General features: G+C 32.7%; 1 protein-coding gene and 1 long non-coding RNA gene across 2 annotated transcripts; one reads left to right on the top strand and one right to left on the bottom strand.

The window, feature by feature from the left end:
• The first annotated feature begins 1,483 nt into the window (after positions 1-1,483).
• On the top strand, positions 1,484-4,176 carry LOC7454377 (alcohol acyltransferase 9). The gene is made up of 2 exons (XM_052453144.1): positions 1,484-2,199; positions 3,112-4,176. Exons 1-2 carry the CDS (start codon positions 1,771-1,773, stop codon positions 4,045-4,047), a joined length of 1,365 nt encoding a protein of 454 aa, XP_052309104.1. The 5' UTR covers positions 1,484-1,770; the 3' UTR covers positions 4,048-4,176.
• LOC127905353 (uncharacterized) lies at positions 2,907-3,231 on the bottom strand. The gene is made up of 2 exons (XR_008059284.1): positions 3,091-3,231; positions 2,907-2,984 (listed from the first exon to the last, which is right to left on the bottom strand). It is a non-coding gene; the product is annotated as an uncharacterized LOC127905353 (long non-coding RNA).
• Positions 4,177-14,914: the final 10,738 nt, after the last annotated feature.

Here is a 14,914-nt window from a genome sequence, read left to right as displayed (position 1 = left end):
GGGGGGGGGGGGAAATCAGACAATAAGACATGGTATCCAACACATCTCCACTTTGGCAACTGATGATTTAGTTCCCTAACCTCCAAGCAGGAACAGTGCCCAGAATGTCCTGCAAGCAAGTGGAAGTCAGGTCAGGTCTTAAGTTTGTTTGGATGCTTCGGTTTTCTTGCAGTAATCTATAGACAAATTAATTAACTTACCTCCATTGATGCACTGCATGCTACCATCAAAACTCTTATGTTTAGACATGTTTCTTAAAAGAGACCATTATACTTTGTAGCAAATTCCAGTCGACCATTTAGGAAAATCCTGGACAAGGATCGGATCGCTGAAACACTGGAACCAAGCTAGAAAATCAAAACATAAGTCACGTGGTTTATTTGGACAACAGTTTAAATTAACAAGACTAATTGTATTAATTAAGCATGTTTTATAGGGTAATATTGTATTCAAATAACAAGATATGTGTTAATATTATAAAAAAATGAACATCCATGTCCATATCATAAGATCATACCTATGATTGAATGTTTTTCTCAATTTGTTTGCATACAAGTTCTTGTTTTCTCATGAAAAATGTTGCTTTCAGTACTAAGAGGTGTCTCACAAAATTGAAACATGACTCGAAAAAAAGGTGTATGCACTCACCTACAAGATGGAGCCATGCATCTTCACACGCCCTTTTTTTTTTTTTCCTTTTTACTAGTGGTATTGTGTCAATACAATTAGATCCAAGCTTACTCTGGTTCCGATCAGGACAGAAATTTTAAAATGAACAAGAGAATACCCTTTGCCTGGAATTGACTATCTAGAATCTCCTTTGAGCTTAATTAATTAAAGGTTTTTTCCATGCTTTACAGCTTAAATATTAAAAGTTCATTGCTCACTCCTGTCAGCTGTCAGCCATCACCAAGCTTATAGTTGGATTACACTATGATCGTAATTCTATCTACCTCAGATAAAAATATGACTAAAAAATCTTATCACAATCAAGTACATCTTTATAGGTTTAATTAGTTGTTATGGAGATATGAGAATTTTTGTCTACGGCCCTCAATACATAGAAGTTTAAAATAGAGAAGAATGTTCATCATTTGACATTTGATTAATTGCATTTAACTTAATAAAGTTTATAAAATCAATGAATAAGATAAATAAATACATATAATAAAACAAATTATATAAAATGCTTGATATTCTTTTTAATTAGATGATTGAAAAATCTCATGATTATCTTAATCATTGGTTGTTAATTTTCTTGAATATTTCTGACCTAAAAGCAATTTATCTAATCATCTACCAGTAAAATAGCAGACCATTAATTAATTAAATATTGATGATATATATATTCATTTTAATTAATAAAAAATAAAGAAGAACGACTATATATAGTATTGGTGGGCTCTGAATCTTTAAATTAATTCCACGATCCTATATATTTTTAGATGATCCCCACAAGAGATATGCTCCCTCTCAATTTTGGAATTTCGATCTTTCTTGTAGCTTAAAAAAAAAGATTGTGTACGGACATGTGCTTGTAATATCTGGTGATTAATGAGAAGGCTAGCTTATAAAAGACAGATGTATACAAGCACAAGCACTCTTTCTAGCCTCACTCTTACAAAAAGAATCTGATAGACCTTCACCATATATATCTAACCATAGATCTCTGCTTCTCTTGTGATCTTGTCTGCAACCCACTCTCTCTCCCTCTCCTTCAAGCTTCTCCAAGCACCTGAAGAGTACAGGAGGAAAACCTAGCTGGAAAACATGTTAAAATTACCAGAACTTCCAGATTGTTTCTATCAAAACCAGCCATCCTTAATCTGCCCAAGCAGCCCAACACCAAAGCATTCTCTGTATCTTTCCAATCTTGATGACCAAAAGTTCTTAAGATTCTCCATTAAATATCTCTACCTCTTCAAGAAATCTATAAGCCTAGATATCTTGAAATACTCACTCTCCAAAGTTCTTGTGCATTACTACCCTTTAGCTGGGAGGTTGAGAGCCAGCACAGAAGTTGATCAAAAACTTGAGATTGACTGCAATGGAGAAGGTGCTGTCTTTGCTGAAGCTTTCATGGATATCACTGCTGAAGAGTTCCTTGAACTTTCTAAGAAACCAAACAAGTCCTGGAGAAAACTTATGTATAAAGTGGAAGCTCAGAGTTTCTTGGATATTCCTCCTCTTGTAGTTCAGGTCAGCTTTTTCATATTTCCTTGTTTGTCTACTCTCTTCTTGTCCTATTTTTCTGGGACTTTCTTGAAATGAATGCCCTCCTATTTTCTTTTATTAATTTTCCTAGCTAGAGCCATCTACTCCTTCAGGGTTCTTTATTTTTCTCACTTCCCTAGACCCTGAATAATTCATGATTAATTAATATATTTTGCAAACCAATCAACTTATCGGACATGATCATGAGCGATCAGGATGTTTACTGAGTTAATTGTAGCTTAATTTCTTAATTAGTTAGTAATTACCTACCAAAGCTTAATGTGATTTTGTTCCTTCGTTAACCAATTAAGTTCTTGGAGAATTTTGCTAGATTGCCAATTTGCTTTAGTGCTCCAGAATCCTCTTGGGTTTGGAAATCATAGATAAATAAAAAAAAATTGGTATCAAGTTGTTCAGTATGATCTTTCTCTTTCAATTACACATGATGGAGCCAAAGCAACCAGCAAAACATTCTATGGCTAACGACGCCGTTTAGCTTTGTACCTGCCACCTGGAGTTGGTATAATGGTTCCCCAAAAAGTAGATGTCCCTACCCTTTTCTGATCATAATATGGCTACTCTCTCTTTTGGTTCTTCCACTTGGCTTGGTTGGTGAGTTTGGAGGGCCGAACACCTCTCTCTTTTTCTAAATTACAAAAATGTCCCTGGTTTTCAGATTTATCTTTACTTTATTATTAGAAAAAAAAAAAAAAAAAGGAAGAAGATAATTTTAACAAATTTATATTTCCGATTGGTTTTCAAAAATTTACCTTCACATTTTAGTTTTTCAATTTATATTTCCGATTGGTTTTCAAAAATTTACCTTCACATTTTAGTTTTTCAATTTATATTTCCGATTGGTTTTCAAAAATTTACCTTCACATTTTAGTTTTTCAGGTGACGAATCTCAGGTGTGGAGGGATGATTGTGTGCACCGCGATCAATCACTGTGTATGTGATGGCATCGGCACATCACAGTTCTTACATGCATGGGCCCAGATCACCGCAAAATCGAATCTTGATCTGGCAATCGCGCCATTGCATACCCGCCACGTGTTAAGACCCCGAAATCCCTCAGAAATAACCTTCACTCACCCCGAATATGTCAGAAATACCCCTAGAGAGAATGGCCACTTGGACATCGACATCAACCATTATTTACAATCTCAGCCACTGGTGCCATCATCCTTAACCTTCACCACCTCCCATATAATCCACCTCAAGAGGCAGTGCGTGCCATCACTGAAGTGCACCGCCTTTGAAGCCTTGGCATCTCACACATGGCGTTCTTGGGTTAGGGCACTGGACTTGTCGCCTTCGCTCAATGTCAAGCTTCTTTTCTCTGTTAATGTCAGGAAAAGGTTAATCCCAGAAATACAACAAGGGTATTATGGGAATGGATTTGTGCTAGGATGCGCACAAACTAGTGCCAAGGATCTGGTCGCTAGTAACATGTGCCATGGGGTCAAGTTGGTTCAGCAAGCTAAATCAAGTTTAACTGATGATTATGTGAGGTCAATGATTGATTTGTTGGAGGATAAATCAGTTAAAACGGACCTTTCGATGAGCTTGGTTATATCACAATGGTCTAAGCTAGGGTTAGAGGATGTAGATTTCGGAGAAGGGAAGCCATTGCATATGGGTCCTCTATCAAGTGATATTTACTGCTTGTTTTTACCTGTTGTTGGTGATTTTGAAGCTGTGAGAGTGCAGGTATCAGTGCCAGAGAGTGTGCATGAGAAGTTCGAGTATTACATGAAGGAATGTTTGGGTAAGGAAGCAAACGGGGATGCTAATATTGGGTATCATATGGAAGAAAATGGATTCTGTTAAAAGAAGCTTGTGCGATTTCTTTCTTTCTTCCTTCCTTGTTTTTAACCTTTAATTAATAAAACCATGTGAAATGAGATCAAGTTAATGTAATTTGAGTATTTGATAATGAAATCTGACCGATAGCGTGAAGATCTAGCTAACAAAGTTACTAAACTTAATTCGAGTTAAAATTGATATAAATAAATCTAAAATGCATCATTTTAAAATTATTTTAAAAAAAATATTATAAAATTTCATGGTTTTGGATTTTCTTCAAAAAAAAATTAAATAGGGTTTTGAATAGGTTTAATCATATTAATTTTTATTCAATTTAACTTGAAATCTAATCTAAACTAAATTCTAATTAATGAGTAATTAAATTGATTGACCGATCATGTTTATTAACATTGATAGCTTGATGAGGATAGGTGCATGTACATACAAGAGTTGGATTGTGTTAAAGAAGCTTGTGCTATTTCTTTTAAATTCTTTCTTGTTTTCAAACTTTAATTAATAAAATCATGTTAATGTAATTTGAGTATATGATAACGAAATTTGAAGGATAATGTGAAGTCATAGCTACCAAAATTATTAAACCTGAGTTAAATTGTGAGTTAGGAGGATTAAGCACGGTTTACATAAATCAATCTAATTAAATGCATTGTTTCAAGTTTTTATTTTTTAATATTAAAATTATATTATTTCAAATCAATTTTCATCAGGATTAATTAACTTAAAATCTAATTTAAACCAAATCATAGTCAATGAATAATTAAATTAATTTACGCAGCAGAACTGAGTTCAATAACAATATTAATAGCCTTTACGGGGAGATGCGCCTGTATGTTTTCACTGTAATAAACAAAATTGTACTTTGTCTTTTATCTTGATGGGAGCGAGACCCCAAATATAATCTTAATTTATTAAAATTTTGTTATCAAAATATAAGTATCACTTTCAAGAATTTTGCCTGCTTCTGCCTTGTGTTTGTTAAACTATAAAATTTATTATACAAATCAGAAAATTATATCAAAAAATTAATACAGTAAATTCTAATATTATTTACAATTGCTGCAATAATTTTCTCAACATGTGGCTGATTTAACCCTATTTATTTTTACCTTTTAAAAATATTTTTTAAAAAAGTTAATTCTTTTTATTTTTTTCTTTACTCTAAATTAATATTTTTTTTATTTTTTCAAATCATTTTAATAATAGTTTTTTTATTTTAATATATTTTTAAATAAAAAAATACTTTAAAAAATAACTATCATAATCCCTTAATTCACGTGGGACTAGAATGATCGATGCAATAATAATTTCTCTTACAATTTTGGCTTCTACGATGATTGTTTAATAAATCAATGTAAAATGTCAAGGATGAGAAGAATATTCTCCTTTTCTTTTCTTCAAGAAAGCCGAAACTCTGGCTCCCCTATGGAGACGTAAGGTAACATTAATTTTGCCTACAATGTCGGTTGCCTGAATACAAGTTTGTCATGTTCCTTGGCTTGTATTTCAAGTGTTCATAGCTAGGTGATTCTGCAGATCAGATCTACCAAAAGTCCTCTTGGTAGCCTTTTATAGGGTGGCGTATTAGGCCTCAACTTATTGCACTGATCCTTAACTTTCGAACAAGGTTGTTTTATTTTTTAATTAATATAGATGTTCATACTAGTTTGTATATATTTTAATTAATTTTAAAATTAATAATTATGTAAATTTTTAATAGCTTTGAAAGAACCAATTCATTACTATTAAAAAAATAAATTTAAAATTTAATGAATTAAGTTATATCTATAAAGTTAACAAAGTAAAGTAGTTTTTTAATAGATATATATGGGTAGCATTTTTTATTTATTTTTTTGCCTTTTCTTGAAGAAATTTATGTGGATGTGATCACTTGTACTGTCAATCACAATCTGATTAATTAGAAAGGCACACTAGGGAAACATTATAATGGAGACTTGCCCGAAAAACACAAATAATAATCATGATAACGATGAAGATATGATAATGATATATATAGTCTAATTAATTTATAGCCTTGAGAATTAATTCATCGGTTGAAAAATATTCTAAACAAAATCAATTCGATTCTCCAGTGCCTAGAAGAAGAAAAGCCAAGTGCCCAATTCATGATCATAATATTATTACGAAACCAAAAACACTAATTGGGAACCATTGTTTATGGTTTTAGGATTATAATATTAATTTTCAGATTAAGAAATAAAATAAAATAAAATAACAGAAAGCAGTGGCATAGCATATCTTAGAGGGATGCTAATTAAGTAGTATATGGGATATATTATTAGGTATATCGGGTGGAATAAGCAATTAAGCATACAAACTCTTCTAAGAAGTTGAGAGTTGGTATCTCTTTCCTTTCCTTTATTCTAAAACATAAAATAATCATCGCTATGAACCACCTTTTTTAACTTATAGAGAATTTTGTGTTTCAATTTCAATGGAGGTTATGCTGTCCATTTCAAGCATGCAATACCCTTCTAATTAATCATGTTCTTGGAACAAATTATTAGATAATTTCAATGATGATTTGTTGAGTGTTTGCTCAATACAAGGGCCATTCGTGGAGGACAAGCTAGCTGGGTTTCGAGAATACCATTACATTACAATTACAAAGAGTACTATGTATGATTGCTATGTCACTGAGATCTTTCTTCTTGTTTTTTTAATCTTTTCTATATAATTAATTCCAGTGGGGGCTATTATTAATTTGGAAACCACATATATATATATAAACACTGTCCAGCTATGTACGAATGCAAGTGCGTTATCTTCTTCCTTTGCCTTTTCTTGTCCAAATACCAAGATTATCTAGTAATGAGTCAAGTGATAAAAATTTAAAACTAAAAGTCTATTTTTTTTATAATTTCAGATTTAAATCATGTAATTACTAATATGATAGTCACTGGAAGCTTACATGATTATTAACTTTAAAGCCTGTGAGATTAGTCAAGATGAACGCAAGTTGGTCCGGACATCCATATTAATTAAAAAAAAAAATTGCTATATGACATACATGTAAAGAATTGATCGGTGTGATCATCATGATAATGGAGGAGTCACAGCTCCGCCACACCATGGACAGATCGAACAGATCATATTTGATTTTAATAATCTAACTGATGCAAACATCTGATATGGTAGGGAGAGTTCCAATAACTTAAAAAGGCAGAGAGATGAGATAAAATTATTACACTTGTTCGATACCACTTTCTTTATCGATTGATTAAATACATCCACAAGATTTCATTTTTTAATGTCTCTGTATGTCATGGAAATTGTATTGATTGTTAATTAGGTCAAATAAAGTATCATTACACTGGACAAGCGTGAACTAGGCACTTGTCCGAATTTTTACTTCTATCATAAATAAATAAAAAACTTTGGAATTTATTTAAAAAAAATAATATTATAGTGATCATTTGATTAAACTGTATTTAGAGAGTGTTTGAAAATGTAATAGTTTTTATTTTTTTTATGTATTTTAAAAATATATTTTACTTAAAAAAATATTAATTTGATATAATTTTAGTTTTTTTTATGATTTTGATATACTAATATTAAAAATAAAATAAAAATTATTTAAATATATTTTTAAATAACAAAAAAATTTAAAAATAATTTTTTTTTTGTTAAGCATTTTCTTAATTAATAATAAGGCAACTAGCTAGGCCAGGCCACTACTAGACTACTTTATAGATCCTCATGAGAGATAGTGCTACATATAATAGCTCTTGATTCCAAACTTTACCATGTAAACCTTATGCTAATTGTCTCAGATTAATTAATTTATGTTGTGTGCATGGTTTACTTTGTTTCTTTAATTAAAGGAGTGATTAATACTATAGTCTCTTATCTAGCATTAAGTAATTAATAAGAGTATAAGACACACGTCCTCATGAGTCATGATTCGGTTGACCTATGGTGGGATCTTGATATTTGACTTTTTTGTGAAGTCCATTAAGCATATTGGAGATCCACGTGGTAGAGCTTAATTGTGCCCTATCAAGCTCGAAAAGAAGAGTGACGATTGATGGCGATGTAAAGAAAAAAAATTGTAATTAAAATGGTATAAAAATACAATATTAATAATTTCTAAAGCCCTAATGGATAATATATTTTGAAGTTTACTCTTACTTTTTTATCGTGCCCCATTGACTTGATGTAATGATGGTTTTTGCATCCTTAATATTCTTAGTTTTAGAGATTATCTTCGAAATGATAATAAAATATCATAACAAAAAAGAAGATAATAGCTGGACTAAACAATTCATGTTAATGTTTTCACTTGGTTCATGATCGGTAAAACTCTCTCTCTCTCTCTATTTTTTTTTTTTTTGATGAATTTGATCGGTAAAACTGTTGTTCAATGATAATCAAGAACAATGACAAAAATATGTGTATATTTCTGGAAGAATTGCAGACAGGAGGCAGAGATATTGGGGTTTCGTGGAGACAAATATTTGCAGAATCGATCTAGGGCAGGTGACTTGGATGTGTCTTCCGGCATGAGTAAGATTATTAATAGCTTGAGTACTAGTCTTGATGAAGAAAAAACATGACTAATCTTCTCTAACGCATGCTCAATTTTTTGTAACTTTATATCTTCATCGGCTTTAGAGTTTAGGGGTTTTATAAAGGAAGGACGATGGAGGTTTATAGCCTTCTGCCTCCGTATCTACGGAGGCTTTCCAACCTTCATATCGCCTCTAAACAACTTTTAATTCAAACCAGAAAAATTTATTAATTATTCCTTTTATGATGGCAACTTGGCAATGAACACCTTCATAGTTCCATTAATGAAGTCTCTAATTAAAACCATTTTCCTGTGGATTTCTTGAAAGCCTGTGTGCTCAAATCAAGTTTACAATCGTAGTTAGGTTCCACAAAGTCTTCTACATTTATTTGCTTCTCTAAAATCCTTATGTATCAAGATTACGAAGTTGCTTCTCTTCGTCTTCTTCCAAGGCTCCACAGAGAAGTAGGCAAAGCACGGAAGGAATTAATAAAGCTGGATCCAATTTAAAACTGGGCCGCATTGGCTCAAACAACAGGCCTCGAACTTTGCCCTTCCAGGTATAAAAGCAATAGGCTACGTGTTTAGTCCGGATGGGTCTGAGGCCCAGCCTGGCATGTTCTCTCTTTTTTTGGGTTGGGTCTAGCCCAACCTTATGGTCTGGGCCTATACGGTCTGGCCTGGTCACTGGCCCAATCCAGTGACCCGGCCGGCTTTTACCCGCAAGCGTGCGTGAATTGTTCACGCACGTTTGCTACAGTCACAAGGTAATTATATTTACAAGTGCACAGTGTTAGTGAGTTAAATTGCAAAGCGGGAGAAGCTTACCTGGTAACTGGACGAAGACGATGGAGGACTGGTCGGCTAGCCTCTTCTTGTTTTTCTCTTCTTCTGGTCTTTTGTTCTCCTGATGGTTCAGTCTCTGGTACTTTTCCCCCCTCTCCTCTATTTCCTGGGTTTTTTGTCCGTCCTCTTGTTCTCCTTCGCGTCTGCCTGTCCGTTCGTTCGATCCCCTGTGTTTTTCTCGTTTTCTCCGTTCTGTGTGTGTTTTGTTCTCGGTGTTCCTGCCTCTCTTTTTGTGTTCGCTTCCCCTGGTCTTCCTTTTCGTTTCTGTCCTCTGGTCCCCCCTGTCCATGTGTTTTCGTTCTTCTCTGTCCCCCCCCCCCCTCATGTTTTTCTGTTCGTTCCCCCCTGCTCGTTCCCCTCTGTTCGTCCGTGTTCTGCCTTATGGTTTTTTCTCCTCTTTTTTTTTTTTCTCCTCCCTTCTGCTCTCCCTTCTCTGGCTTTTATAAAGCTAGAGAATGCATGATCATGAGCGACCTGCGCGAGTGGCGACCTGCACGTTCGCCCTTGTTTGAGGAAAAGCCGGGGGCCAAAAGCCCTGTCATTGCTTCACCCATTCTGGCATTTAGAGATAGATCGTGTGGGTGAGGGATAGTGGGCAGCTGGTAGAAGACGAGACCCACGACAACTTTCTGCTAAATCAGTGGAATGAAGACAATGAACAGTTAATTAAAACGGCGCCGTTTTATCCATGGAAATGGCTTTCAATTTGCCCCCTGAACGTCTGACATATATCGATTGGGCCCTATTCATGGAAAATCCTTTTTTTTTTACTTTTCCCCTGGATCAACTGTAATTGAAGCCCTAGGGTTATGGGACATTTACAAAACAATCCTTGGTTTCCAATGTAATCAATTCAGTCCTTAACTGGCTCTAAACTTTGGTATTTCTTCAATTAAACCCTTCATTGCATTAAATAAATAAATCAAAATTTAATTAAGTCCATAAACTTATCAATTCTTCAATTAAAATCTTTATTTGATTAATTAAACTAATTCAAAGTTTAAATAAGTCCCAAAACTTCCAATTTATGTTATCTTGACCCAAATTTCAATTTATTCTTCATTCATTTCATAAATTTTTTTCATCATCATTTTTTTATTACTTTTATAAAAAAATAATAAGATAAAATAAAAATAAAAAATTGGGTTATGACAAGTACAATTTGAATGAATTATTGAGTGGAAAGCTTTAAAATTTATCAAATTTATTAATTGAGATTTTTTCAAAGTTGAAGGATAAAATTGATATAAAAAGTTGTTTTGTGTCAACATTGAAACTACTTATATAATTGAATGAAAATTTTAATATTTGCCAAAAATAAAAAGGATATTGTAAATCCCAACTCAAAATTTAAACCCCATGGTGAATAAGTATACTTCTCAACCAAAAAATAACAAAAAATATTTATGGTTGAAGATATAACAAAAAATAAGCATGTGTGATATAAAACTATAGATAAATTGGTAAATTAAATAACAAAAATAATGTTTGATATAAAACTAGGGGTGTAAATTAACCCCAAGTTAATTTATAAACCCCTACCCGAAATAATAATAATTATTTGTACAAAAAATATTTACATGTCAAGACGTGATATATAAAAAATAAGCTTGTGTGATATATATAACATTGAAGATAAATTGATAAAGTGAGGAGCAAATTGGTAAATAGAGGAACAAATAAAATATCATAAAATATAAAAATATAAAAAAAAATAACAATGAAAAGGAATATTTGAAAAGATGGTAGTGTCCTTATTTACTAGCTTGAGGGAGTGTATTATGAAATGTATTTTAATATATAAAATATTGTACTTTTCCTGTATAAATTTATCCTATATAGTATGCTATAGAGTATCCCATATATATTGCCATAATTATATAAATAAAAGAGGTGGCCATCTTATCGTGTAAGCTCCTAATTAGAACAAAACATTGCTTTAACTCCATCAAAGATGTTTCTATTTATGCTGAAAAATATTTTTTTATTTTCTCTTTCTTGTTTATCTTTGATGTTCAAAGAATAGAGGAAGGCTTTACATCATTATGACAATTGTTTTTCCTTTTCCAGATTTAATTAAACTAGAATTTATTTAATTAGTACATATTAACATTCTCTATTCGAATTAATAAAATCTTAATCATATATAGAGATCTGATTTCTTTTTTTTTTTCTACCAATGAACTAGCTAGATACATTATATTGGTACTTCAGATCGATTACTAGCTATAACTTAGGTCAAGATTAATAGCTGTATTATATTGACTACACTTTGTGTTGTGTTTTTTCATATATTTCTAATTTCTCAGAGGACAAGGCTAATGCTTAAAGAGAAAAGAAACAACATTTATGCCAGTGATGTGATCGATGGTCAAAAAAGAAAAGAAAGATCCAATGGCCAGTCATCCTGAATTAGTCGATTCCTTTCTTTTTGTCTTAGAAAATGTTAATGAAATTGATGAGAAAACGATTATTTATCAATCTCTTTTCCTTTCCAGCTTCACTTTCCATACCCTTTTGCACTTTGGCAATCCTCTTTTATCCGTACCAAACAAAGTGCTGATGCATTTCACTTTTCATCATCTATGATTTTTACCATCCAATTAGAACAAGGTTAAGCAAATCAAGATAACAACACACATATTATGTGATATATAATTGAATTGGTTAGATTTTAGAGTTGTTTTATAGAAATTACCCGTTCGAGTCTTGTAAATTTTAAAATTATTGAAGACTTATATAATTGTTAATTTTAAAACCCGTAAAATTAATTGAGATATCCGGACATGCACCGACATTAATCAACAACAACAACAAAAAAATAAACAAACAACACACGATGCGAAAGGCCCAGCATCACTGGATTACATCTAAAGACATGGACAAGAAAACCTTTGCTTTATGTTGGACGACCTGAGTTGTGCACGAGATATGCAAAAACTCCTATGGGTTATAGAAAGATGAGAGGAATCATAGAGAACAAGGAAATATTTATAATGGCTCAGACCGCTCAGTGGACATGGAAAGCAGAGAGAAGCATGGCCCTCCTTCTGTTGTATTTTCATGCCATGAGCTTGACAAATCATATATTCTCCGGTTCTAATGCCTTGTCTTCTTCCCAACTCCTTTAAATCCTGGTTGCTTTAGACCACCTCTTTTTAAGGGCTTTGCCAAGTACTTGACTCAAAGTTGAGGGAAATGCATGACCGACCCTGCAGTATGATTGAGAAGAATTAATGAGAAACTGCTCATATAATTAATTACAGGTTGATGGCAAACTTTATTGTTGTAAGATTGATTGTTACTTTGATTTTGGCTTCTTTTTCTACACAATTGCTTTGTTGACGTTGAATGAGAAATTCTTGAATTATTGATGATGGATAGTACTTGTTATAACTACAATAATATTCATCATGATAATGCGTGTCTGTGTTTGATTGAAATTACGTGGATGAAATCTCAAATTAAAATCAACATCCCTCATAAAGATTGCTGAATTCTTGTGATGTATTGCGCACTTATATGGGATATATATGAAGAGATTAATTTAATGGTTAAAAAAACATGTATTTTCTTCCTTCTTAACCATCATGGTTCAAATAGGGAGGTCAGATGTATGATTTTTAATCTGGTGGGGCTATTTAATATATCTTATTTAAAAATTATTTGCAAAATTAGGAGGATTTTGAGAGATTATTATAAAACCTTGGCCCCTTAAACCATTCCCTGCTTGCCGTAAAACCAAAAACAAAACGAAAAACATATGTTTATAGGGCACAGTTCATCACTCATGTCAAAAATCTACAGTATAGGAGCGGCTGCAGGCACAGTACCGGCAAGGCCAAGAAGAGATTCCTTTATTACTCGGAATATCGACTATTAACCTGCTTAATCACTTATTGATATTATAGCTCATTTATGATGAACTAGAGAAAGCATCGGCTTTACGAAATGCACGAACGTCTTGCTTAATTAATGTGTATCTATCTATATATAATACAATTATTTGAAAAAGACTGCAACTTTTCAATAAAAATAAAATATCTCTATGGTAAGTGCCACCAGTAGGTGTTTGACCCTAGTGTTGACTGGCTAAGACTGAAAAAAGGGCTGCTTTTTTTCTTTTTATGATTTTGATGGACCCTTAAAGCCATCGATAATACCAAATTGCTTTTGGAGGGCTAAAGAACATATATATATATATATATAAGAAAAATCACTGTGGAGGACTGAACAACTAGGGCACTCCTCCATCCTCTTGTCTTCTTAATTTGTACCCTTCTGCAATTTCTTACTCTTTAAAATCCTTTATATTTTCCACAGTGAGTACTGCAAATAATTAAAGTGTTTAGAGGGTGGGAAAAAAACAGGAATAAAAGGTTTTTAATTTTCAAATGGAAATCATATGCCCTTTTTATGCAATCACTAACTCTAACTTTTGATATGATTACTACTTTTGAATAAAAAGATGATCACGTTTGACAGAAATTCCCCAGTTTTGAGCCCCTGTAGGGACCAAACCAGGCCATTATCTTTCACTTCAACACTACTTTAACTAGTTCTCTAATTAATTGCTGTCTGACTTGTCTCTATAAGATCGAATAAAATTATTGCCATTAACTGAACTTTCAATTTCTCACGTACAGCGGCTGATAGAGTGACTGGGCCGGCTTGATTATTGGTCGATAGATTCATACTCTCCTGTAAAAACACAAATTTTATATCAGAATAGAAGAATTTCGTATATGCAATGTGTTTAAATATATTTTGGTTATATGGTAATAAATGTATTTATTTATTTATTCAGGCCGTTGCGTTGTTCTGCTGAAAATATTTCTGCCCATGTTTGCTCATTTTCTGACTCTGCAAGCATAAGCACCTTAATAATAATATGTTATATACTGGCCAAATGCACAAATCTATAACAGCATCCAAGTAAGATAAAGAAGAATGAATAAATGAATTTCTCTATGCTATAATGTACCATGGAAATCAGACAGCGTTACATCATCTCTTCTTGTTGAAGATATTATTACAACTACCTATGGCTCCCTAACCAACCGGTCCTAACAAAATAATTAAACAAGGTGGTGAAAATACTGGGAATGTTAATCTTCAAAACAGGATGGTTCAGTTCTTTTGATACATCCTAGCCAAGCAATATGTCCTTTTTATGAACATAAAACAAAACATAATAATCATCTTTTCCTCCATTGCCATCACAACACGAGATTGTGGCAACAATTTCAGAATTAGTTTGGTATTTCTAGGTGCATGCTGAATAGAATAGATTAAATTATCAGCCAATGACAAGACATGGCAAAGGACAGGTTCTAGCGAAGTGCCTTAATGATGCTATCGTATGACATTTTATGAGGTATTTGAACTGCAAAGAACAAACTAATATTAATTTAAAGATAAGATGTCGGATTGGAATGCATGGTTTCAACTCATTTTCCACTATCTTACACCTTGGTTAAAGGCTTTGAACAATAACCT

This window comes from Populus trichocarpa, chromosome 5 (assembly GCF_000002775.5).
Source record: "Populus trichocarpa isolate Nisqually-1 chromosome 5, P.trichocarpa_v4.1, whole genome shotgun sequence".
NCBI classification, from domain to species: Eukaryota; Viridiplantae; Streptophyta; class Magnoliopsida; order Malpighiales; family Salicaceae; genus Populus; species Populus trichocarpa.
The sequence above is the reverse complement of the archived record's forward strand: the minus strand, read 5'-3'. Positions and strand labels throughout refer to the sequence as shown.

What these genes read in the sequence shown, in the direction of transcription:
- LOC7454377 (XM_052453144.1), top strand. Translation starts at nt 1,771, where the DNA reads ATGTTAAAATTACCAGAACTTCCAGATTGTTTCTATCAAAACCAGCCA. An exon ending in TTCCTCCTCTTGTAGTTCAG is followed by an intron (nt 2,200 to 3,111) that starts GTCAGCTTTTTC and finishes TTAGTTTTTCAG; the next exon opens with GTGACGAATCTCAGGTGTGG.